The following is a 24,167-nucleotide window of genomic DNA, read 5'->3' as shown; positions in this document are numbered from 1 at the left end:
TCCAAGAATGTGGGACTGACACCTGACAATCCAATATTGTTGAAGGAAAAAGAAATATTACATTTTTTACGTTGCCAAGACTCTTTCTGTGAGTGAGCAGCGTGAGAATGTAGAAGAGCTTGAAGCAAAACAGCATGAATTAGACTTTTTTACTAAAATAAGTAGGTGTGCAGTTTCTAAATGCAAAATGGTAAGACCCAATAAAAGTAATGCTGGTCGTGATCCCTGCTATTGTAAAGCTTTGTAGTTAATGTATTCTTTATAGCAGAGACACACATGGAGATTCGGGAAGATATTGGTTGCCCGGCGACAAATCGTCTCTTCTTCTGGTGACTAATCTCTCCGATTATCTCTCTCTCCTGCCGGATAGAATCTAAATCAACCGCAGAATGGGACTCTGAGCACTTCGTTTTCCGAAGTCGACTGAAGTGGCCTCATGAGGAAACTTCGGGCGACTTCGGAAAACGAAGTGCTCTGAGTGCCATCCCGATTCTAGCTGGCGGGAAGGCAGTTTGGGGAGATTTGTCACCCGAAGAAGAGGCAATTTGTCAACAGGCGACTAAATCTTCCCGAATTTCCACTTGTGTCTCTGCCCTTAAAGAGATAACACCAGAAATTAAACCTTTATCATAACATTGTCTTTGCAGGCTATTTATAATTTTGCCATAAAAGTATTTGCCCCTCTTCTCCTATGAGGGGCTGGTATATTTGTGCAGCAGAAGTTGGAACCTGAGCTCAGGCAGGTTGGGGTTGAGCTCTTCCTTTCTCTCTCCCCACCCATGACCTTTATTGTGCCGACTTCCACCTCCAGTTGGCACTTTATATAGACTTGTGCTTGCGTACCTCACCCCTTTCTGTGATGTCAGAGCAGGGCAGGTCTGTAAATAAGAAGGTGCACCAGTTTAAGGTCAGGTGAGAGTGGTGAAGGGGTGCGTTAGAGGCGGGTGCATCGGCCCGAACATCATTACCAAGCATGGGGCATGGCCTGAGGTGTCATGTGATATCATTTGGGGTGTGACTTGCCAAATAGGCACTAATTATTTTCCACATATATAGCTGCATCCTTACCATAATATTCGCATGAGTTAAGAAACTTTTGGCACAGTTCTGTAGGAACATATTATTGCCACAGGTTGAATAGAGAGATGAAAACTACAAATGAGATGTATTTGTTGTTTATGCTGGTGTAACCCTTTCGACACCCCTTTGTCGGTGTTACACTCCACGTGTGGCGCTTACCTGATGGCAGGGGACAAACCTGAGCGACTCCACAATGGTATGGGGAGAGACTGGGTACCTGGTACTTACTAGCAGAGTGCCTCCACTTTGTGGGATCCGGGAATGCACCTACGGGTGGCCCCGATAGGAATGCAGTAATAACACAAACACAGTATTGGTTAAACTGAATAACGGTTTATCTAAAATAAATGGCCAACTAGTACATGCAGCACTTCTAACCGGTGGCAATAGGGCCTCACTTACTAACTTGCTAGCGCAAAGCTGTCTAGCTAACTAAAAAGGCAAAGTCCTTTAATGTCCTTTAATAAACAGTCTGTTTATCTTCAGCACTCTTAAGGGTACTGTCCCTTTAAACAGGATACTCACAAATCCTCTTTGGATATGTAACCCATTTTTGGCCACCCCCCTAGTGCCAAAGTGGTACAGCACAATATTTTCATGACTTACAGGTCCTGAGTCCCCTTTGCTAGGTGAAAGGGTACTGGGAATTCTTCTTCTCTGGCAGTGCCTCCACCTAATGGGATCCCGGAATACACCCGAGGATAGTCCCATTAGGAATAACATGAAACACACATTTTATTATATAAAAAAAAAAACATAACTTTATATAAAGAAAGTGTAATTTAAAGGGGAAGTTAAACACATCAGCATATAACTCACTCCCATGGCAGTCCATTTCCTGGCCCTCCATGCCAGGCAAAGTCCTGCAACTCCTTTGGCAGATAAAGAGTCTCAGTCCCTTTTCCCCAAAGAGCACAATAGGTCCCAAGTAGCAATAGCAGCCCAAAATACCTTTCCCTCCGGTTAGGTACTGGCTCCCTCGTGGCAGGCATAAACAAAGCCCATATCACAAATGGAATATAGCTGGATCCTCTCTTCTTCTACCCTCCCCTGGCATCACTCACCCGAGGGCTCATACATAGAACTGGCAGGCTCACCTAGAGCTGGAGCAGGCATCCACAGCGATGAATCCATTCCATAACATATTCAGCTTGTATTAGCTCCCAGCACTTTCTATAGCGTGAGCACAAAGATGTCCAGCAAAACTCCAAACCGGCAAGGTTGAGCTTTCCAGGCTTTTGGAGTAACCTGCATCAGCCCACAGGGCTATCAAACTCCCTTTTCGCCCCTTACATCTTTGCATGAGTTCTGATCATCTCCTACATGAAAGTGAAAGTAGGAATCCTCCAGCAGTAATGGCTGCAAGGACATGGCAGTCTCCTTTTATAGGACACAGTGACACCTTGTGGCTGCTTTTGGGATCAGCCATGTTACATCAATCCAAGAGCTCTGCCCTTGGAAACTCTAGGAGACCCTGTATCCACCATGAGGCTCCAAATGAAAAGGGAAACTTACACCTCTGGGTCCCTACAGATACTTTAGAGCTCTCTTCAGGTGAGTCCAGCACATCCAGTCATACAGTGCGACTACCAGCCCCTTTGGATGCTCAGATAGGAATCTCCTGTTGTTTGTTCCTCCAGTCTGGATTATTTTCTCTGTCTTTCCAGGCACAGTATGTGGCTTCCCTGTGCCAGCCCCACCCAAATGAATGCTTTTGGTGCAGCCTCTCAGCTCTCTGGGCCCACCAATAGCTCTCTGGCCTCTTTCTCTGTCCACCATGCGGCTCGCTACGCAAGGCTCTCTTCTTTTGCCAGTCTATGTGATTTCCTCTTCCTGCCAGCCACTCACTAGCTGCTGTGTCACTTCCTGTTGCACCGAGATCACTGAACAGCTGGTTGCTAGGTAACAGCTTACCGCAAACATACACAGTCTCTGTGCTTCTGCCCTTACAGGGATAAGAGCAAGGAGTTTGCACAAATTCACTACACTGGTATACAAGCTCACACTTTAGAGGGAACAAATGTATTTCCCTCTACTAAGCATAATTCTACGGGAACAGCCCTCTAAATTAGCTTCTAGTCTGTCCAGAGAGATACCATGTAACTATGCACCCATAAGTTTATCCGTTTAATAAGCATAGGTCAGCAGATACAGACCCCGTCATTTGCTCATAGCCTGTACAGAGAGATACTGTACATAAAACTTTACCATCATTAGTATTCTTCTTTGCTAAACACATTATTCTGCAGGAATCTAGGAATATGATAACTTTTGAAGGAATTGGCAAAATGCTATGTATCTGCCTTGCTGTCCTGATGTTGACCGGGCAAGTTGACTAGCAAAGGCCAAACCAATAAAGAGGTTAGTGTTATTGCAATAATAGTATTACAGACACTGGTAGAAACACATCCCCCTAATAAAATGTACAACAGAGATGCCTTTGTAAGTCACTTATAGCGGTCGAGATGCCATTTGGATGGAGGCTTCATATCTCCACCAGCCCTCAGTAAGCTATGAAGCACTCATGCACAGCTTTGGGGGGTTTTTTTTGTTTCAGATCAGCTGTTGCCTCTCCTCACACTTGAAGTCAGTCTTTTTGTCAGGCCAGATAAACTATAATGTAAAACACAGAGTGACCTACAGATAAAATCTGGCCCACATTGGGAAGCATTGGCAGCCAGATGTCTTGCAGCTGTGCGTCCTCTTCAGCTCTCCAGTCAGCCTATAGCTTGTCATTGTTCTTTCACCCCTGGACAGAGTGGAGCCCGTTCACAGAAGGCAGGGAGGTCTCGCTTTGCAGCGTGCTCTTACTCATCTTTAGGGCACATATCCGAAATGTTTATTAATGCGGTGATCCTTCCCGAAAGCCGAGTGGCCAGTTGCAAATAAATCTGCTATTAAAATGAAACTTTACAAATTTATGTAATTATTCTCAGCTGTTCCTTTATTTCATAGGAAAAGTCTCTATTAACTATTTAACTGTACATTTTGGTGCGTGCTCATCAATTTTATTGATGAGCACTCATTTAATTTGCCAGGGCAGGGAGAGGGCAAATACTTTTTAAGGGACCAAATTTGAAACCCAACCTAGATTACAGTACAACTCGCATTACCATCGACTGCCCATGCTGCGATTCTGACTTTTACAATAGTTGGAGGCTGCTGGCTAGACATCCCTAGTTTAAAGCATTATTGACACCCTCTTGCCTTACAATATATAATAGTTATAGCCCCTTGACCCTTCCCAAGAATATAACGCAGCCTAATTTCATCAGTGCTGGTTGGTGTGTTCCTTTGCACAGCCCATATTTTGTGCCTCATTCAGAAACAAGCAATGTAACACCATAAGGCACATGAAATCTCTATACTTGCTGCCAACTTAGGACAAATACTACATAAGGATGCACTGAATCCAGGATTCGGTTCGGGATTTGGCCAAGATTTGTTCTTTTTCAGCAGGAATCAGATTCAGCCGAATCCAAGCACTTGGCTGAACTGAATCCAAATCCAGAAAATCATGTGACTTTTCGTCAGACAAAAAAACGTGTGCGGTTTTCTTTATTTTTTTTTTTACATATGCAAATTCAGGTTCAGATTTGGCTCTGTATTTGTCCGAATCTTTAACAAAGGATTCGGGATTCGGCCGAATCCTAAAATAGTGGATTCGGTGCATCCCTAATATTAAATGTAGGGCTTCCATTATACACTTTGCACCTTGATACACTCAGCACCTTGTACCAGATTTCCACTACCCCACAGTTCTCCTCCCCTGGTACCATCTTGCCTTACTATATCCATTGCCCCCCTCCCTATTAACAGGCTGAAATTGCAGATAGATCAGTGGGGTCAGTGGAAATGCTTTTCCTTTTGGCACCCTACATACAACCGCTAATCCGGGACAGTTCCAGGGCCAGGACCATTTGTGGAAAGGCCACCAAGGCCCGGGCCTAGGGTGGCAGGATTTTAGGGAGCAGCATGCTGCCCAACCACATCCACATTTCACAGGTTCAGAAACACTGGGGATTTGCAGGAGATACAATAATTTTTTACATTTCCTGTGCGCCAATCCCCATTGCTCCAGTCCCAATGATGAAAATTTGCATAATTAAAGGGGAGGGGCGACAAACGGCAGTGGGCCTTGGGGCGCCTGCTATGTAAATCCAGCCCTGTCCAGGGCAGCTGATCCAATTTACAGCATTCTAATAGAAATGCAAACTTAACTAGGTTTAACTGTTAGTCAAAGATAACTCAAGTAAACACAAAATGCAGTTTTTAAATGAGGGTTTTTATTATTTAGGGAGAAAAGAAATCCAAACCTGTGTGAAAAAGTAATTGCCCCCTGAACCTAATAACTGGTTGGGCCACCCTTAGCAGCAATAACTGCAATCAAGCGTTTGCGATAACTTGCAACGAGTCTTTTACAGCGCTCTGGAGGAATTTTGGCCCACTCATCTTTGCAGAATTGTTGTAATTCAGCTTTATTTGAGGGTTTTCTAGCATGAACCGCCTTTTTAAGGTCATGCCACAACATCTCAATAGGATTCAGCTCAGGACTTTGACTAGGCCACTCCAAAGTCTTCATTTTGTTTTTCTTCAGTCATTCAGAGGTGGATTTGCTGGTGTGTTTTGGGTCATTGTCCTGCTGCAGCACCCAAGATCGCTTCAGCTTGAGTTGACGAACAGATGGCCGGACATTCTCCTTCAGGATTTTTTGGTAGACAGTAGAATTCATGGTTCCATCTATCACAGCAAGTCTTCCAGGTCCTGAAGCAGCAAAACAACCCCAGACCATCACACTACCACCACCATATTTTACTGTTGGTATGATGTTCTTTTTCTGAAATGCTGTGTTACTTTTACGCCAGATGTAACGGGACGCGCACCTTCCAAAAAGTTCAACTTTTGTCTCGTCGGTCCACAAGGTATTTTCCCAAAAGTCTTGGCAATCATTGAGATGTTTTTTAGCAAAATTGAGACGAGCCTTAATGTTCTTTTTGCTTAAAAGTGGTTTGCGCCTTGGAAATCTGCCATGCAGGCCGTTTTTGCCCAGTCTCTTTCTTATGGTGGAGTCGTGAACACTGACCTTAATTGAGGCAAGTGAGGCCTGCAGTTCTTTAGATGTTGTCCTGGGGTCTTTTGTGGCCTCTCGGATGAGTTGTCTCTGCGCTCTTTGGGTGATTTGTCGGCCGGCCACTCCTGGGAAGGTTCACCACTGTTCCATGTTTTTGCCATTTGTGGATAATGGCTCTCACTGTGGTTCGCTGGAGTCCCAAAGCTTTAGAAATGGCTTTATAACCTTTGAAATTGAACTCAGGTGTGATAAACCACAGTTAAGTTATTTTTTAACAAGGGGGGCAATCACTTTTTCACACAGGCCCATGTAGATTTGGAGTTTTTTTTTCTCCCTTAATAACGTAAACCTTCATTTAAAAACTGCATTTTGTGTTCAATTATGTTATCTTTGACCAATAGTTAACGGTTTTTGATGAGCAGAAACATTTAAGTGTGACAAACATGCAAAAGAATAAGAAATCAGGAAGGGGGCAAATAGTTTTTCACACCACTGTATGTATATGTATATATATATATATATATATATATATATATATATATATATACATACATACATACACACACACACACACACACACACACACACACACACACATACATCAGTATTCTATTTTTTTTTCAATTATAAGTGCTCTAGCAGATGTTTTGGCCTGTTTTTTTTTCATCTGCTCCTTAACCAGCTATATATCCAACAAAAATCTCCAACGTTAACCATAACATAATCCAACATAACATTAATTTAATTCCATTAAATAAATTCCCCATTTTAGCTGCCTACATGATGAGCCAGCGTGCATCTGCAGTAATCTGGAAACTCCTTCTAATGAAGACAGGGGTCATGAAAAGCAATACCTGCCTAGCAGATGTGTTCAAGGCATTAAGGGAAGTTTTTTTCTTCCCAGCATGAGGAAATCTTAGTTTAGAGATAGCGTTAAGAAAAACAAATGTTATTTTATGGTCATGCCGTAGGGAGACTGTCAGTGATCACTTGACATGTGAAGTAGAGCAGTCTCACCTCTAAGCAGTAGATGAAGGACACACAGTTTCATCATAGCAGATGGACTCACGTGAAACTGATGGTACAACTCAATGGAACCTTTCTTAAATACTATATCTACGCCCCCCCGTGATTATATCTCGTGGGCATTTAAGATGGCAATAAATCCAAACTGCTATAAATAATGCTCACTGCTTTAAATGAAATGATCAGTAGGTGTGATTTCACTGATTTGTCAGGTTGGGATTATTTCGGCGAAGAAGGACGCCAAGGAAATGTTTTGTTGGCACGTTATCACCAGCATCTGTCAGCTGCATCTGGGTCTGTAAATATGAAATATAAGCTATCTAAACAACAGAAGATGTTGATCATTACTGTGGCAACTAAAAGTGTTCCGGGCAATATCCCAACACTTCTCTTAGAAAGACTTACATTTGTTTGGTGGGGGTTGACTTTTGAAGAATTTACCCAAGTCTGAAAGGCTACATTTTCCTTTTTGATATCTAAAGTTCACTGTTACAACCTTTAAACTGCCATCACAGAACAAGGCAAGATACCATAGATACCCCTGAAAACTCAAGTAAAAGGTCTGTTAGGATGAGATTTGGAGATGAATAGCCTTAGAACTATTGATGAATGGTGCAAAATAATCTTTTCCTAATAAAGACCCTGAACGAAGTTTGGCCTCCAAAGGGGACTTTTAAACCAGGAAAATCAGACAGTCACTGCAGTAATCTGACTGACTACAATTTTAAAGTAGATGAGTGACTTCAAAGAAAACTAATTGTATTTTTTTTTGTAATAAAACTGTCGACTTTACATTGAATGTTATCAAAACATGTAACTAATGTTCTTCCCTTACATATACCAGGATGCCACACAGACCATCATTAACGGCATTTTCTATTTTGTTTTCAGTTAGTGGCAATCAAAGATGTGCACTGAACTGCCGTCCCGTGGGCTACCGTTTTTATGTGCGTCACACAGAGAAGGTCCAAGATGGCACCCCATGTGAAGCTGGCTCTCTCGATGTTTGTGTTGATGGGCAGTGCTTGGTGAGTACAAGGATAGAATTTTCAATTGATAGGTTAAACTGAGACAGAGTGAGCAGCCTATGGATGATATTTTGATCTTGTGTCATTATTGAACAGTCATTTAGGTGAATACACAAACCTTATTAACGCTTCTACCCATGTCCATGTATACTTAATTATGCCATTGTGTTTTTATAATGACTAATAATGTTTAGGCTAGTTCCAAGACTGACCTTACTTATAGGACTCATTTTACCAGCCAAGGGGTAAAGCAATTCTATGATGAAGATTCAAGTCTACAAAGTAGTCCCAGTAGCTCTTCCTGGTGTTGCAGATGTGTATGTCCTCCAGAGCACATGCATGTTGCAGGTAATTACTGAGTATGCTGATACTCTCAGTGGTACCCAACCAATGGCTTGTGAGCAACTTTGGATGTTGCTCTCAGTGGCCTCAAAGCAGGTGTTTTTTTTTTTAATTCCAGGCTTGGAGGCAAGTTTTGGTTGCATAAAAACAGATGTACTGCCAAACAAAGCCTCCTGTAGATTGCCAGCCCACATAGGGGCTACCAATAGTCAACCACAGCCCATAATAGACAGTCCTAGGAACTTTTTGTGTGCTTGTGTTGCTCTCCTACTTTTTTCACATTTTTTTTCATTTGATTGTGGCTAATGAGTAAAAATGGTTGGAGATCCCTGCTCTACTACTCTTCATGCCAACAGTGGGTTACTGGAGCAGACATTGATTTGATAACATACAAAACTTTTGAAGGATACCCTTACGGGCTTGGATCAGGCTGGAACAGCAGCCCAGCATGTAAGGTACATAACTTATCTTTTATGAGGCTTTTATGGTTCCTGCTCTAAGTACTCACCAGCACACCCTGATCTTTAGAACTTATGGTTCTGCCTGGTGCTCAGTGTCTCCCAAGGGATCGGCACCCACCAATTAGTAGCAAGTAGAATGGAAAGCTGCACAACAAGGCTGTTACAAGAGGTATAAACCCTGTATGTTTATTAATTGCAAGTGACGTAATGTTTTGGGGTAAGCCTGAGGAAGGGGCTTGCCCAGAAACGTTACAACGTTAATAAACATGCAGGGGTTATCCCGCTTTTAGGGCCAGACTTACTAAAGGGCGAAGTAGCTGTCGCTATTGACAATGTGCCAATCTCGTTAGCGTACGTTCAGACCCTATAGGCAGGTGACTTTTCGCTCTGGCAACCGGTTGTTACTAAATTTACTAAAGTTACTAATTCACTAAAGTGCGAATTTTACTGAACTAAGCTTTGTTTTATCAGTTCGCCTGGTCTAATGTGGTGAAATAAACTCTGGCGAAAGAGGTAACCTCTTTCGCCAGAGTTTATTTCACCACATTAGACCAGGCGAACTGATAAAACAAAGCTACATCTTCCTCAATCTTATATCAGTGACATCATATCCGGTTTTCCGTTAAAATTCATTGAATTTGTAAAAAAGGCAACTTTTTTATGTCAGGATTGTCCAGATAGTCTTAACTATTAAAGATTTTTGTGTTAACATTTTTTTTCCAGACATTTGAGGGAAAGGGCACATTTGTTTTAGGGTATTATAGCGTGTTTTATGTTTTTATTATGGTTCCTTGGACATTTGTAATTTTAAAGTGGCCGCTTCAACATTTGCACCAACATCACTAATAAAGACATCCATACGACTTTTATGTACCCGCCCTATTCAAATTGACCTAAGTGTTCTAATGAAATTTCGCTCGGCAGAAATGAACGCTAGTGAAACTTCGCTATGAAATTCTTGCACTGCCGAAGAAAATTCGCCAGTGTCAGCTGCTTAGACACAAACTGATAAACGCTGGTCCAACGATTTCCAAAACAGGCATAACACAGGAGTGCAGCCTTTATTTTCTGCTGTCCGGATGCCTTGGCCACAGCAGCAAAAATGGCTCCTATCCAAGTTCCAGTCTGAGGTGTGTGTATATTATTATCTTGAGCTGTGGCGTAAAGTCACGGAGCCCAGAGAGAGTTCTTAGAATGAGAAAGCTCAGTTCACCCCCCACACAGCCACTTAAACAGAAAATAACACATTGGATCAGTGAAATACACAGGATGCGATAGCGAGATTAATCTATATCGCTTGCTTGGCAAATAAATTGTTGCTTTTTCTATATTTGTCCAAGTCATGTGAATTTCCATGCAGATTTTCATTCCAGGAACATTGTCGTTCAGATTGTCCAGACTTAAACTTAAACCACCTTCCTTGTCAATCCTCCTCAGCAGTACAATGAGCCATTTTGGCCGAATCTTACAGAAATACAGATTTTGTTTTCATAAATAAAAGGTACAGGGCCACAGGTGCTCATCATAATCATTTATTTGTAGCTTCAGCCAGTGGCATTATGGGTTCAATCATTAATCACCCCAACTAATACCAAAACAAGTGACTATGTAGTTTGGCACATGAACATCTCACATCCATTCATCCCAATCACCTCTTAGAGGTTCCAAAAGTGAGTCATCCCGGCTGGACTGTGTGTATAACAACCACAGGCAGTATGGCTTCTATCATAAAACTGTTACACAGACTTGTCAAGCATATCACCCTCCAGCTGTACGGAACAACAGGTTCCAGCATCCTTTGCCAGCCAGCAACTACACAGCCTGACCTCCAGTTAAATAGTTTACCTGGGAATGAAGAACTGGATACTTCAGCGAGAGCAGGGGAGGGCAGTAACAAGTCAGATCATTGCAATATGTTCAGGGTTCATGAGGGAGAAGCCATTATCTCACACTACTGAAATGTGTGGAATACAATGACCTCAGCAATCTCATCACTTTACATCAGTGCTTTGTTTGATATTATAGCAGAGACATATGGTAGGGTCACTGTTAAAGGGGAAATATACCTAAAAAGAAACCTTGTGTATATAGTTATATATACATCTTGTAGTTCTTTTCTGATTCCTGTCTGTCGGCAACCTGGTTGGCCTTGCATAACTGAACATTCCTATGTCCCCATCTCTCCACCCCATATTCCCTGGACTAAGTATAGGAGAAGGCCCTCTCCTTGGGGTGTCACAGAAATATATTTTAAATGGAACACATTGTAATGGAAATAGGTAGAAACTCATATTATAATTTATATATTTATTTCCCATAATACTTTGCCAGGTCCAACTCACACTGGAAGCAGATGGTCTCATTTAGAAGATGACACGTGGCAGGCAGTTCCCATTTGTGTTTTACTGGCAGTTAGACGGAAGGGCACAGGGTACTGGCTGCAATATGTTACTCATCCCAAACATATTATCCTCACAGGAATATCATTTTATGATCTAAGGTTGCACTAAATCAATTAGCCTTAGAACCTGCTCATTTGCTTCTGACTGGAGATAGCACAAAGAGAAATGTCTTAAAATTATTATTGAGTATAAATGTAGAAGACAAATAGCAAAATTACTTAAAAAGATACTTTAGACAGTAGCCTAAAGTATCTGTGCCTAAAGTACGTGATGTGCCGTAAAGTTATGCATGTTATGCATAACTTTTGTGGTCACAAAACTCATCAGTGACATCTAATGTCCTTTATAATTTACAGTAGGGGTAGATTATCCCTTATAATGCACAAGTGAGTTCCCTGTATAACTCAGCCTGTAGCCATGTGTCTTCTTATGGACACAGAACCCCTAAGTGACATCTAATATCCTTATCGTTTACAATAGGGGTTACATTATCCCTTATAATACATGAGTGATACTCGGAGTTTCCTGTATAACTCAGCTTGCAGCCTTGTGCCTTTAGATGGTCACAGAACCTCTCAGTGGCTTCTAATATCCTTATCATTTACAGTAGGGGGTACAATATCCCTTATAATTCATGAGTAATACCAAGAGTTCCCTGTATAACTCAGTCTGCAGCCTTGTGCCTTTATATGGTCACAGAACCTCTCAGTGACTTCTAATATCCTTATCATTTACAGTAGGGGGTACATTATCCCTTATAATACATGAGTGATACTCAGAGTTCCCTGTATAACTCAGCCTGCAGCCTTGTGCCTTTATATGGTAACAGAACTCCTCGGTGACTTCTTATATCCTTATCATTAGGGATGCACCGAATCCAGGATTCGGTTCGGGATTCGGCCCGGCCGAACCGAATCCGAATCCTAATTTGCATATGCAAATTAGGGGCAGGGAGGGAAATTGCGTGACTTTTTGTCAGAAAACAAGGAAGTAAAAAATGTTTTCCCCTTCCCACCCCTAATTTGCATATGCAAATAAGGGTTCGGATTCGGTTCGGTATTCGGCCGAATCCTTCATGAAGAATTCGGGGGTTCGACAGAATCCAAAAAAGTGGATTCGGTGCATCCCTACTTATCATTTACAGTAGGGGGCACATTATCCCTTATAATACATGAGTGATACTTGGAGTTCCCTGTATAGTTCAGCCTGCAGCTTTGTTTTTTTTTATATAGCCACAGAACGTTTCAGTGACTTCTAATTTCCTTATAATTTTTGCCTTATACATAATACCTGAGTGATTCGGATTAGTATAGTACAAGCCTTGTCACTTGTGCATTAAATGGTCTTGGAAGTTGGAACACTTTGATGAATTATAGTATTCTAATGTTTCATTATGGAGAACATATTTTCATGTAATGTCTTTTAATTGACTTAGTGACTTCTAAAATACGATGCCCAGATTGATCTGCTTTTCTGCTAAATATGGTCAATTTTATGTGGATTTTGAAATCTGTGATTTCCCAGTACAAAGCAATTATCTTTTATTATACAAGTAGATTTAAAAGGTGATATATTAGAGTAGCATAATATATTCATAAATACTATCAAATATGTGGAAGGGAATGTAAATGCAGGGTATTGTTTCCCTTTAAACAACGAAGAACATGTTTTATGGTGAAATCATAAGATATAGACAGAGGCAGAGGCCTGGGAAGTCATTTAATATTTTTCGTTTCTATTGGATACCAGGAAGGGAAGGACAGCGGTAGTATTATATACAGGTGGATTTATAGCCCATGTAACAATGTGCTGTTGTTTCACTTGTCTTGCCCGACCACCAGGCACCCCCATTCATGCCTTCACTATTATCTTCATACAATAAATTGAGATGTTACTCACAGTTTGATGTGGCCATTTGTATTCACTAAACGGAAGAGGGATGTCCATGTGTCTTCAGCTGCTTTTGACAAAATTCAATAGAGATCTTTGTTTCTAAACGATGCAGACAACTTGTCGGGGGAACACAAGCAAGCGAGGGAAGTTTGTTGAGCGTGGCCTCACACAGTGTAAAAGTTATGGCAAGAGGCAAGATGGTTTCCAGAGTAAACAAATGCAGTCAAATGCTCTTCAATTGGATCCACCAAAAATATGGCAGCCTAGGCAAAATGTATGCATCATTCCTTACCTATTAAGGCAGTATATACATTTGTCCAGTAAAGAGGTTTCACATTTACTGTTTTGCTGGATGAGTTTATCAGCATACCTTATAGGCCGAGATTTCGGGCTAGGACGCCCCTAGGCTGCTGGGTCCAAGTACCCGGCGGTCTCGCAAGCTCACTTCTTCTCGCGCACTTGAGCGTGCACATTCGCCGGACCTCTGGGGATTACTCATATAGGAGTATGCATTCTTATTCCCGGGCCTTTATGGCCTTGCCACAAATCCAAACCTTATTATTATTCTGTGATACAGGTATGGGAGCGGATATCCAAAATGCTCAGGAGTCAGGACCTGGGTTTTCTGGATAAGAAATTGTGTAATTTGGATCTCCACAAAATTTGTCTACAAAAAAAAATGATTTAATATATTATTAATTAAACCCAATAGGATTGTTTTGCCTCCTATAAGGATTAATTAAATCTTAGTTGGGATCAAGTACAAGCTACTGTTTTATTATTACAGAGAAAAAGGAAATCATTTTTAAAAATTACAATCATTTGCTCAAAATGGAATCTACGGGAGATGGCCTTCCCGTAATTGGGAGTTTTCTGGATAAAGGGTTTCTGGATAACGGATCCTATACCTGTATATTTTATTATTAAGATTGTATTCTATAATACACATACACGCACACACGTATTATATGTCATGGCCATTGTCTAAGACAATCATGGTATTCTCTATAAAAACGTAATATGTCTGGAAAATTCATGTGGGTTCATACATTTGTGCAGTTAAAAAAAGACTGAAGCAAAAATCTATTGTGGAAAAATGTGCTGGAAAATGAAATGTACTCTGGCGGTGTAAATGTTTCCATTTCCTGACAGAAAATGAAACTTAACGGAGACAGAATCACTGAATGTTGCTGTTTCTACAAAAACATATATGTTACATAACACTGCGCATATTTAATATTAAACATTGTTTCCTATGAAACCTTTTTATGAAAATTTTATTTTTCTAGGAGAATGAAAAATATATTTTCTAGGAGTATGTGCCACTGGATAATCTTATGCTGAAATACTGCTGAAAGTCTGTCACTCTGGCTGGTATGAGGAACTGTTCACACAAACTTGCTAGGTTACTCCCTGGTAGATCTAAGAACAGCACTCAATAGTAAAAACCCATGTCCCACTGAGACACATTCAGTTACATTGAGAAGGAAAAACAGCAGCCTGCCAGAAAGCATTTCTCTCCTAAAGTGCAGGCACAAGTCACATGACTGGGGCAGCTGGGAAATTGACAAAATGTCTAGCCCCATGTCAGATTTCAAAATTGAATGTAAAAAAAATCTGTTTGCTCTTTTGATAAATGGATTTCAGTGCAGAATTCTGCTGGTGCAGCACTATTAACTGATTCATTTTGAAAAAAAAATGTTTTTCCCATGACAGTATCCCTTTAAGGACAAATCACATATCATTACTGAGATATAGTCCAGCAACATCTGGTTATCAATGTCGGCTCTAAGCATTCAGGGCAATAAGATCAAATGCTGCTTTTATAAACTGTCCAAGCCACATGTAGGAATGCAGGCAAGTGAGCTGCTCCTGTCTAAGAAGCCAGTATATATACAATACAGTTGGATAGAAGAGTTGGGTTAGAGAATGAGGATAAAACATTATGCCAAAGAGGACTGGGCTCAAGATGCAGAACTACAAATATTCGTTGCTGAAGGCAGATAGAAGAATTGTGTGGTTGCATTGGCTCTCTAAGAATATTCCCTTTAAGTGGAACATAATAAAATAAAGGTTCTAAACAATAATATGTGATCAATGAGCTTTCCAGAACACCCATGTATCTCCTTTTGTATAGACTCCATCAAACTGGCTTCGATTATGTTTTTAGGTGAACTGATATAACCTATTTTAAAAAAAATTAAAGGTCAAGTTCTAGTTCAAAATACAAATCCAATATATTGTTTATACATTAATTGAGTTTATTTTACTATCACTTAGGAGCAGATTTATCAAAGTGTGAAATTAAAGCTCACCAAAGCAAAATTGCACCACTCTCTGTTCATTCCTATGTGATTTTTAAAGGCATATTAATGAAATGGTAAATTGATAAATACACATAAAAACACTATAGGAATGAATAGATAGTGTTGGAATTTTACTTTGTGCATTTTTTTCATATCAACAAATGTCTTTCAGCTGACTAGAATTCTTAGCAACCCTTTATCCAATATAGTACGGTTAGAATAATGAAAACAAATGTTTGGCTGCTTGATGTGTATTTGAGAGATCATGGGCAAATATATATTGATATGATAGCCATCATGTACGCCTAGTACAGTGATTCCAGAGAGAACTTAAAGTGATACTGACACTAAAAAATTTCTTTTGAAAATATTAATCTACATTAAAAGTTACCTATAGGTCATGTTGATCGTTTTTTGCTGATAGTTCTGCTTTTGTAAGTAATTGTTACTTGAAGTTCCTAAACCTGACTGTTTTGTCAACCTGACTGTCCCACCTCAGCCTGTCAGTTAGAGTTTCTAATGGTAACGGACTCCTGCTGCACAAATATGGCAGCCCCCTCCTAGAGGAACAGGGTAGTAAGAAAGGTCATGTAAAAGCATCAGTCAAATACTTTTATGGCAAATTTATAAATAGCATTCAAAGACAATGTTATGATAGATAATGAAAAAGGTTATTTTCTGATGTCAGTATCTCTTTAAAGGACGTGTAAAGCCTAGAAACAAAAAATGAATATAGGCAGCTTCCTATCTACATGTATCTGTCTGCTGAAGTATGAAGCATTCTCCTGCAGCAAGTCTGTAGTGTGTCAGAAACCTGTGCTCACCATCAGTCCCCCGTTAGCCCCCCTGTCTGAAAGCCTTTTGGCGTTTGACTTATGAGCATGAGCTTTTGGTCACTGGCTTTTAAATGCCTGTGCAGTCAGCACCTTCATGAAGCTTCCTCCTTCTCCTTTCCTGATCTCAGCGCGTCACCAGCGACCCCACAAGCCCTGCCCAGTCCTTGTAGCCAATCACATGTCCGCATTGTGGTTGCCATAGCAAAAATAGCGAATTTTGAAAGTGCTGTTACTGCTCAAAAGTCAAAGTCAAAGTAAACTTTATTGTCATCTCAGCAGTATACGAATATACAGTGAGACGACGTGGCTCCAGCTAGTACATATCACAAAAAGGCACTTAAAAATACACAATAAATATGTAAACATGAAATGTGCAATATATTGTCAGAAATTGGATATATACATGTGTAAACCCGATCACTGCAGTCATTTCAGCTCTGCTCTGGTGCTCTATGGGGATTTCAATTAGCGTTCTGCTCTGCAGGGATTGCAGCCTGCCAGTAATATCAGCCTGCCAGCAGTTTTTTTAAACGCTCATGTAATACAAAGCCTGGCAAACCTTAGCATTATTTGGGGTGTTTTACTTTGAATAATAATGCTGAGTGTGAGTGGGATTATACATATATGTGTGAGTGGGATTATACATGTATGGGATTACACATGTGTGAGTGAGTGGGATTATACATATATGTGTAAATAGGATTATACATGTATGGGATTATACATGTGTGTGTGGGGGGAATTACAATATGTATGGGATTATACATATATTCATGAGTGGGATTATACATGTATGGGGTTATACGTGTATGCATGAGTGGGATTATGCATGTATGAGTGAGTGGGATTGTACATGCATGAGTGGGATCAGGGCCGGATTTACATAGTGGGCGCCCCTAGGCCCACTGCCGTTCATCGCCCCTGTCCCCTCCAGGGGGACAGGAGCAATGGGGATTGGTACATGGGAAATTTAAAAAATGATTGTATTTCCAGAGCAACCCCAGTGTTTTTGAACCAATGTGGGTGTGGTTGGGAAGCATGCCGTCCTAGGCCCGGGCCTAGATGGCCTTTCCACAAATCCAGGCCTGAGTGGGATTACATGTATGAGTGAGAGGAATTACATGTGTGAGTGGGATTATACATGTATGATTGGGATTCCATGTGTGAGAGGGATTATACATATATCATTGGGATTACATGAGTGAGTGGGATTATACATGTGTGAGTGTATTTGTATGTGCAACAACTATTTGTGTTTTCATGGGTTTGGGGAAACAATGATATTTTACGGTTAAATAAATGTTGAAAAGTTGTTTTGCAGCAATATTATCAATAGAAAAATATAAAAAAAGAGAAAAAATATATAATTTTGGGAATTCATTTTATTTACCGGTAGTTTATTCGTCTGTACATCATATCCAATGATTCATAAAAGAGATTACATACAGAAAGAAAGAATGTAAGAGAATGTTTGTCAGTTATGAGATTTGCTAAGAAAGTTTATTACAAAAAAAACTGAGAAAGGTCATCAGGCGTGGCTGGATATACAAATGTAAATGATGATGTAGCCAATAGAAAATGGCCGCCTGGTTGAAGCATATCTTGCATTCAGGAAAACATGACAGTGCAGGCTAACTGAGGGGAAAAATACAGAGAAAATGATGTAGTTTGTGTGGGGAATATGTGCCTAACCTAAAGACATGGTAAGGGTTTATAGGGGTTACATGTCCTTTTAAGTAGGTTTTTGGAATCAGTGACCTGGCAGTTGTGTCTAACTGCCTACAACTTGAGGTGTAATGGTATCTAGTAAGCAGGCAATGTAGTAAGTATAAGTAATAAGTAAGCAAATATAAGTTAAATACAGTATATATAGGGAATAACCAGAAGGGAAGCAGCAGGGTACAGACCTCAAAGTTGATTCTAACATTGCCATAATCATTGATCTGCTGATTTTCCTCAATTTAATTTTATTTTGAAATTTATGGGCCTGGTCCTGATCACAAGCTTCTTTTGGCTCACACCTACATTCTCCTGCCATGATATATGTATATACAGTATATGGGACACTACCCTATGCCAGGAGACAGTAAGTCTGCTTTTCCCCTAATAAGGTCCTTTTACTATAGTCATTCAAGGGGATTGGTCTGGCAGGGAAAATATTCTAATAACATATATCCAAGGGCAGGGATCCACTCATAGCCAATCTTGCATCTCATTCCCAGCAGAACTTGGTATTTGGACCCTGAAGAAGAGAATACAGTTAATTTAGTTGAGATGCAGGGCTTACAGAACAGGAGGGAGTTTTTTTGGAACAATTAAATTAATGGAAATTAAATGCACGTATCTGAGGATAGAATTTAGTTTTACTTGCATGCACAGGGAATTCAGACACACAGACATATTTGAGCACAGTTCCTGACACCAATATATCTTTTTCAAGCACCCGAGGCACAAACAGACAGGCCACAATTATGTTCCTGAATAGGAGTAAAAGTGCATTATGGCTCCTTCTAGTCACTACACTTGTCCCATGACATGAGTTCTCAGGGGCTGCCGGAGGGTCCTGGGGCTTGTCATTTACAACCACTGATCATCATTTTTAAGTGCCTCTTTCAGATGAAAGGAACACAAAATGATAAAACATAACCTGCTGCCAGATCCTAAATCACCGAACTGCATGGAAAATAAAATGATAGATTGAGAGGCTAAGGCTGGGGTTATTTTCCATTGCTGAATTCAGCAATGCTTTATCCTTCCATAGGCAATATTGCAAGGAAAGAACTTGTAGGGAGCAGAAATGAACTGTTACAGACTGGCAAGTGTTCAAGTACAGGTATAGGATCCGTTATTTGGAAACCCTTTATCCTTTCATCAGGATCTTGGTACATATATTAGATGCTATGGAGTGGGGTGAGTAATGTACTGCAGACACGACACTAGACAGCTTTGTGGAGCATCCTACAGTGTGGGTATGTGCAATGTGCTGCAGGGTTACCAAGGATTCGCAGTATACTGCCATAGTTCATTGAGTATGGCAGTCTATGCAGCTCCTTATGGGTCATCCCAGAGTTACAACTCCAAGCATATCAAAAAATAATTCTTAACTCCTCTTGAATGTAGATATTTAAAACCCCTAAGCTTAGACAGTAACCCAGAACCTGGCACTGCCCCATTATGCATTAGTTGATCACTGTGTATTACAAAAGCTTATCTCTTTGAAGATCTATAAAGTTAATATTATTTTAAACAGACAGCAAACCAGCCAGTAATTAATACAGGGCAGTGTAATGAATTAGTAAAATTATAGATGCCTGAATCCTTTTAGTTGGCGATATTTCCCAAGTGTTCTTGTGCAGACAGTTTCAATGCTGCCAACATTAAAGGAACAAATTATTTAAGTTATGGCAATGTCTGCTTTGATTGTGATATCATTGGAAAAGTTGGATGTTACTGTAACCTAAAGCTTAGATGGAATCCATGTGTTCTTTCCTGGCTGGGAAGCCTTTGTTTGGTCAGCTTCCCAATGCAGGTGCCTCTCTATACTGCTTGTGTAGGAAAATCAGCTCAATGGCTTAGGGAGGACTTAATATCACTGTCTTTCCATTATATATAACACCATTTTTCATTAAATTTAATTATTTTTCCTTTCATCCCTAGTGTAACGTATGCTAACGTGGCCATAAGCAATAAGACTACATCTCAGACTCTTCCCCAGTGCAGCAAACAAACAGCTCTACAAATACTAATTAACAGGGGCAGGATTGCATGAGTACTTGGGGTTACTGCTGCCAGCCCTGAGAAAGTGAAATGTATGCCATGTTTTGAGATATATACAATATGTCCTGAACTGACTCCTAGTCCTGCAGGTTGTTGGAGTACTGCTTTATAGATATCCATGTTGATGGGCCACTCCAGTAAAAGCACAGTGATCAATAGCCATACTGAAGAATATCCCAAATATTTCTAAAATATTTTTGTGTTTTGGGGAATTTTTTTAAATAAAAAACAATTCCCCTGTCATCATCTTTCTAAATGTGACTTGTTCAACCATTTTATGTATATGTTTCTTCTTCTATGCAGTCTCCTGGCTGTGATGGCATCCTGGGGTCTAACAGCACTCTGGACACCTGTGGAGTTTGTGGTGGAGATGGATCTACTTGCAAGTTCGTAACCGGGACCTTCAAGGAAACCAACGTTCCTATTGGCTACCACAAAATCTTGGAGATTCCCAAAGGTGCTACCCAAATCAAAGTGAAAGAACTTACATGGAGTCCTAACTATCTAGGTAAGCCAACCAATAGTGTTAATTTTTGGCAGATAACAGCAATTAACACTACAGTTGATTCATACATCATCTTGAGCTCAGACTTAATCCCACCTGTATAATTGAGCCCAAACTTATTCCCACCTGTAGATCTAGAAATAACATTTTAACATAGCACCACTACCTTCCCAACACCATTTTCATTTATTCTTCTGATGTTGGGGACTCAGGACAAATGGGCACTCTTCCTAAACTAAAGCTGTTTCTGCTCCATATATCTGGACCTGTATGATCATAAGTAATATCATTTAAATGGCATCAGTGTTTAAGAAATTCAGAAAGGTTTGTTCTCATTTTGGTAGAAGACCCTGAAAATCTTTAAAAATCTCAACCTTTAATAAAGATGCAGGAATAAATTGTGGTAAACACCATCCAGACTAAATTTCCCCCCATTTTCCAGCTTTGAGGAGTCGTATTGGAAAATCTATTATCAATGGTAACTGGGCAGTAGACCCCGCTGGTAGATATGAGGCTGGAGGAACTGTGTTTATCTACACTCAACCAGGACGGGAAGAGCAAGAGGGGGAAACCTTCACTGCAGCCGGTCCTACCTCGGAAGCTCTGGATGTGTATGTGAGTACAATTTTAGGTAGCACTTATCTAGGTCATATGGATGGCGAATATATATGGGATGGAATATGTCTGAACACCATCTTTCCTTACTATATATACAAGAGCTGCTCCATGTGGCCTTTTTTGTACACATCTGTTTAAATCACTCATCTATGTAGTACATAGTCACAAAAATGGCCTCATACCGTACCCCACACTAGCATAAGTTCTCATCTTGTTCAACAAACAATAAAGTGGAGGACCACGGTGTACACTTTAACCACTAGGGCTGTTCAGAGTGGAAATATCTAGTAAACTAGCTAATTGTTCGCTACGTGAGCAGGATGTTTCAGGCCATTGTATTATAAATGGTTTTAGGTGCTATCAGGACACGATCTTGTTTTCAAAACAAAAAAGGCTGTAGTGGGGATTGTCCAGCTTTGTGAGAAATGATGATATCTGTTTGCTGCAAAGAAGCAGCAGAATTCTATCTGTTGTACTGTAGTGACAAATGTCAGCTGAAAAAAGGAAAAAAGCATTTCAAGGATATAAATCTCCGGCAAAAATGTTGATAAGCCATGGAAGAGCTGCAGCTGTGTTTACAGTAGCTTTGTGCTCAGACATATTCCAAGGGTAGGAGACACCCCCTGCTCATCAGGAAGGGTCTCTGTGGGCCAAAACCACTTCATCATACTTTAGAATTCTCATTCCCTTTAACAGAAAAACATATAAAAACACAACTTTTCTTTTGTAATATTGGAGGATGATCTACAACATTCTCTTGTAGGCTTTGTGCACTAAAAATTGTCTTTGGTGATTGGGTCAAACCAAGATAGAATTGCGTTTAGGTTCCAAAATTTTTGATGTATACTTCTAGAATGTCTGTGAATGTGCAGTACTGAGGCTCAGGGTTAAACCATAAATAAACACCTGAGCTCATACATACCTACTCTACTAAATGATGCAGGACAGTAGGTGATGTTCAGCTCCTTTAATGTTGTAGGTATGCTTTGTTGATTCAGAATGTAGTCCAATGTAGTACAATGCAGGAGATTGGTGGGTCAGACCAAGACCTACTCCATCAGAAGATGTCCCTGGACCACAGCAAGTGAATGAAAGTTCAGTAGTAGAAAGAAAGTAGTAGCTTTGACAACTCTACTTCATTTTAACATATAAACATAAATGGTCCACTGGAGAGCAAATTAGTGAAGAATAGTTTTTGTTTTATTTAAGATGTGTAGCACTACATGTTTCTATGCTTCTCAAATAAAACAAAAACTATTCTTGATTAATTGCTCTCCAGTGGACCATTTATGTTTATATGTTAAATTAAAGCCCTACTCTATTTATTAACAAAACTAGACAGACTTTTGTGGAGGACCCGTGATGTACATGTGATAAAGGTTGTGAGGTTTTCCTTGCACTCAGTTAATAAATGGAGTAAGGGATTTGTTTGCCCCACCAAAGAATCTGCCTTTTTTCTTCTTTGTTCTGCAGTTGACTTCAGCTTGATTTGATGACCACCAATGCTTCACAGCAAATGTTGAGCAGTGTGAGCAAAAAAGTATTATGTTTCAGAATGGAGAACATTGTGTAGTCAACCTCTGTTATCTGCAAGGTCAGGCCATTTTGTATAGAGTGATGGTACCATACCCAGAAATTCAAGTTCCTTCTTCTGAGGTAAAGCTGGACATACAGGTTAAGGATTGGTCAAATATCATCTGCCACATGCACCATATCTACCAATGTATGGTGCATCAATGTATTTGGAACTGTCAGCCCAAATGTCCAGAACCTGAGCATTCGGCCATACCTGTGATTGTCTAGTTGCAAAGTATCTGTCGGTTAGAAAACTTGAAGGGTGTGTGTGTCTATTTCTAAACTGACTGTACTACTGCTCTCGCTATGTCATCTACTGGCAAATGATATTGTGAGGGATACTTGTCTAACCTGGGTGGGTGCTTTATTTACAAGTGAAATTCCTTCCTTTTCCTCTGATGCTGCAGGGGGGACACAAAGTCCCTGCAGCTACGGCAATAATTTCTCTTGTTTTTCTGTTATGAAAGGAAAAACAAGATAAGAACACCCCCAAATATATGTGATGATCTTATAACAATAATGCATCACCCTGCTGAAAGCCAGAATGGAACATAGATCAGCGAGTATTTAAATATATTGTTTACTTTAGTAGCATGGGGCTTTAATTGTATATATAGATAACACTTCCAAACTGAGTACATTATGTCCTGTTGCACAGAGGAACCAGCTTCCCTTAGTTCCGGACCAAGTGCACCCAAAGGTTATGAAAACTCCAGTATCTCTGTAGCTAAGAATTATGATTACATGTGAAGTAATACTACTGCTAATAATAGTCAGCAACCTTATTCTAGAGGCATATCTTTATTTATCAACTCCTCTCCTCTTTATCTTACATTCTTTCATTCAAACCACTGTTCAGTTGCTAGGATAAATGGGCCCTTAGAACGAGAATGGACCATTTGCAAGTTCCTTGGTTAATTTTAAACTAAATATCACCTTTTCACCAGCTCCCCATTGGTTAAGATCTCCCACTTGTCACAGTGAACTCTGTCCCTGTTGGACTGATCCATCACATTTTCACTGGAGATGATTCTGACTCATGGGCTGATTTTATGGAAACTGTGATTTTCCACGGTGCAATTAACCTTTCCCTCTAAAGCATTTGTTTAGTTTGCCATTGGCAGGAAAAGGACAGAGACATACGCCATGTACTTATAGCAAGTGTGTAGTGTAACATATAACAGCACATATTCTGGCCTTCAGAACCAATGCACTTTCCAGCTGCGTTAATTGATAGACCGACCTTA

At 40.3% G+C, this 24,167-nt stretch overlaps 1 protein-coding gene across 1 annotated transcript in view; it reads left to right on the top strand.

Annotated features, from left to right (window-relative positions):
• Positions 1-24,167, top strand: part of adamtsl4.L (ADAMTS like 4 L homeolog) — a 121,140-nt gene that overhangs the window by 82,041 nt on the left and 14,932 nt on the right. The window contains exons 6-8 of the mRNA XM_018231352.2: positions 8,069-8,205; positions 20,526-20,730; positions 21,170-21,342. Of these exons, the coding sequence (XP_018086841.1) occupies positions 8,069-8,205; positions 20,526-20,730; positions 21,170-21,342 (515 nt within the window). The remainder of the gene's footprint in view (positions 1-8,068; positions 8,206-20,525; positions 20,731-21,169; positions 21,343-24,167) is intronic.

Source organism: Xenopus laevis, chromosome 8L (assembly GCF_017654675.1).
Source record: "Xenopus laevis strain J_2021 chromosome 8L, Xenopus_laevis_v10.1, whole genome shotgun sequence".
NCBI classification, from domain to species: domain Eukaryota; kingdom Metazoa; phylum Chordata; class Amphibia; order Anura; family Pipidae; genus Xenopus; species Xenopus laevis.
This window is presented reverse-complemented; position numbering and strand designations above follow the sequence as displayed.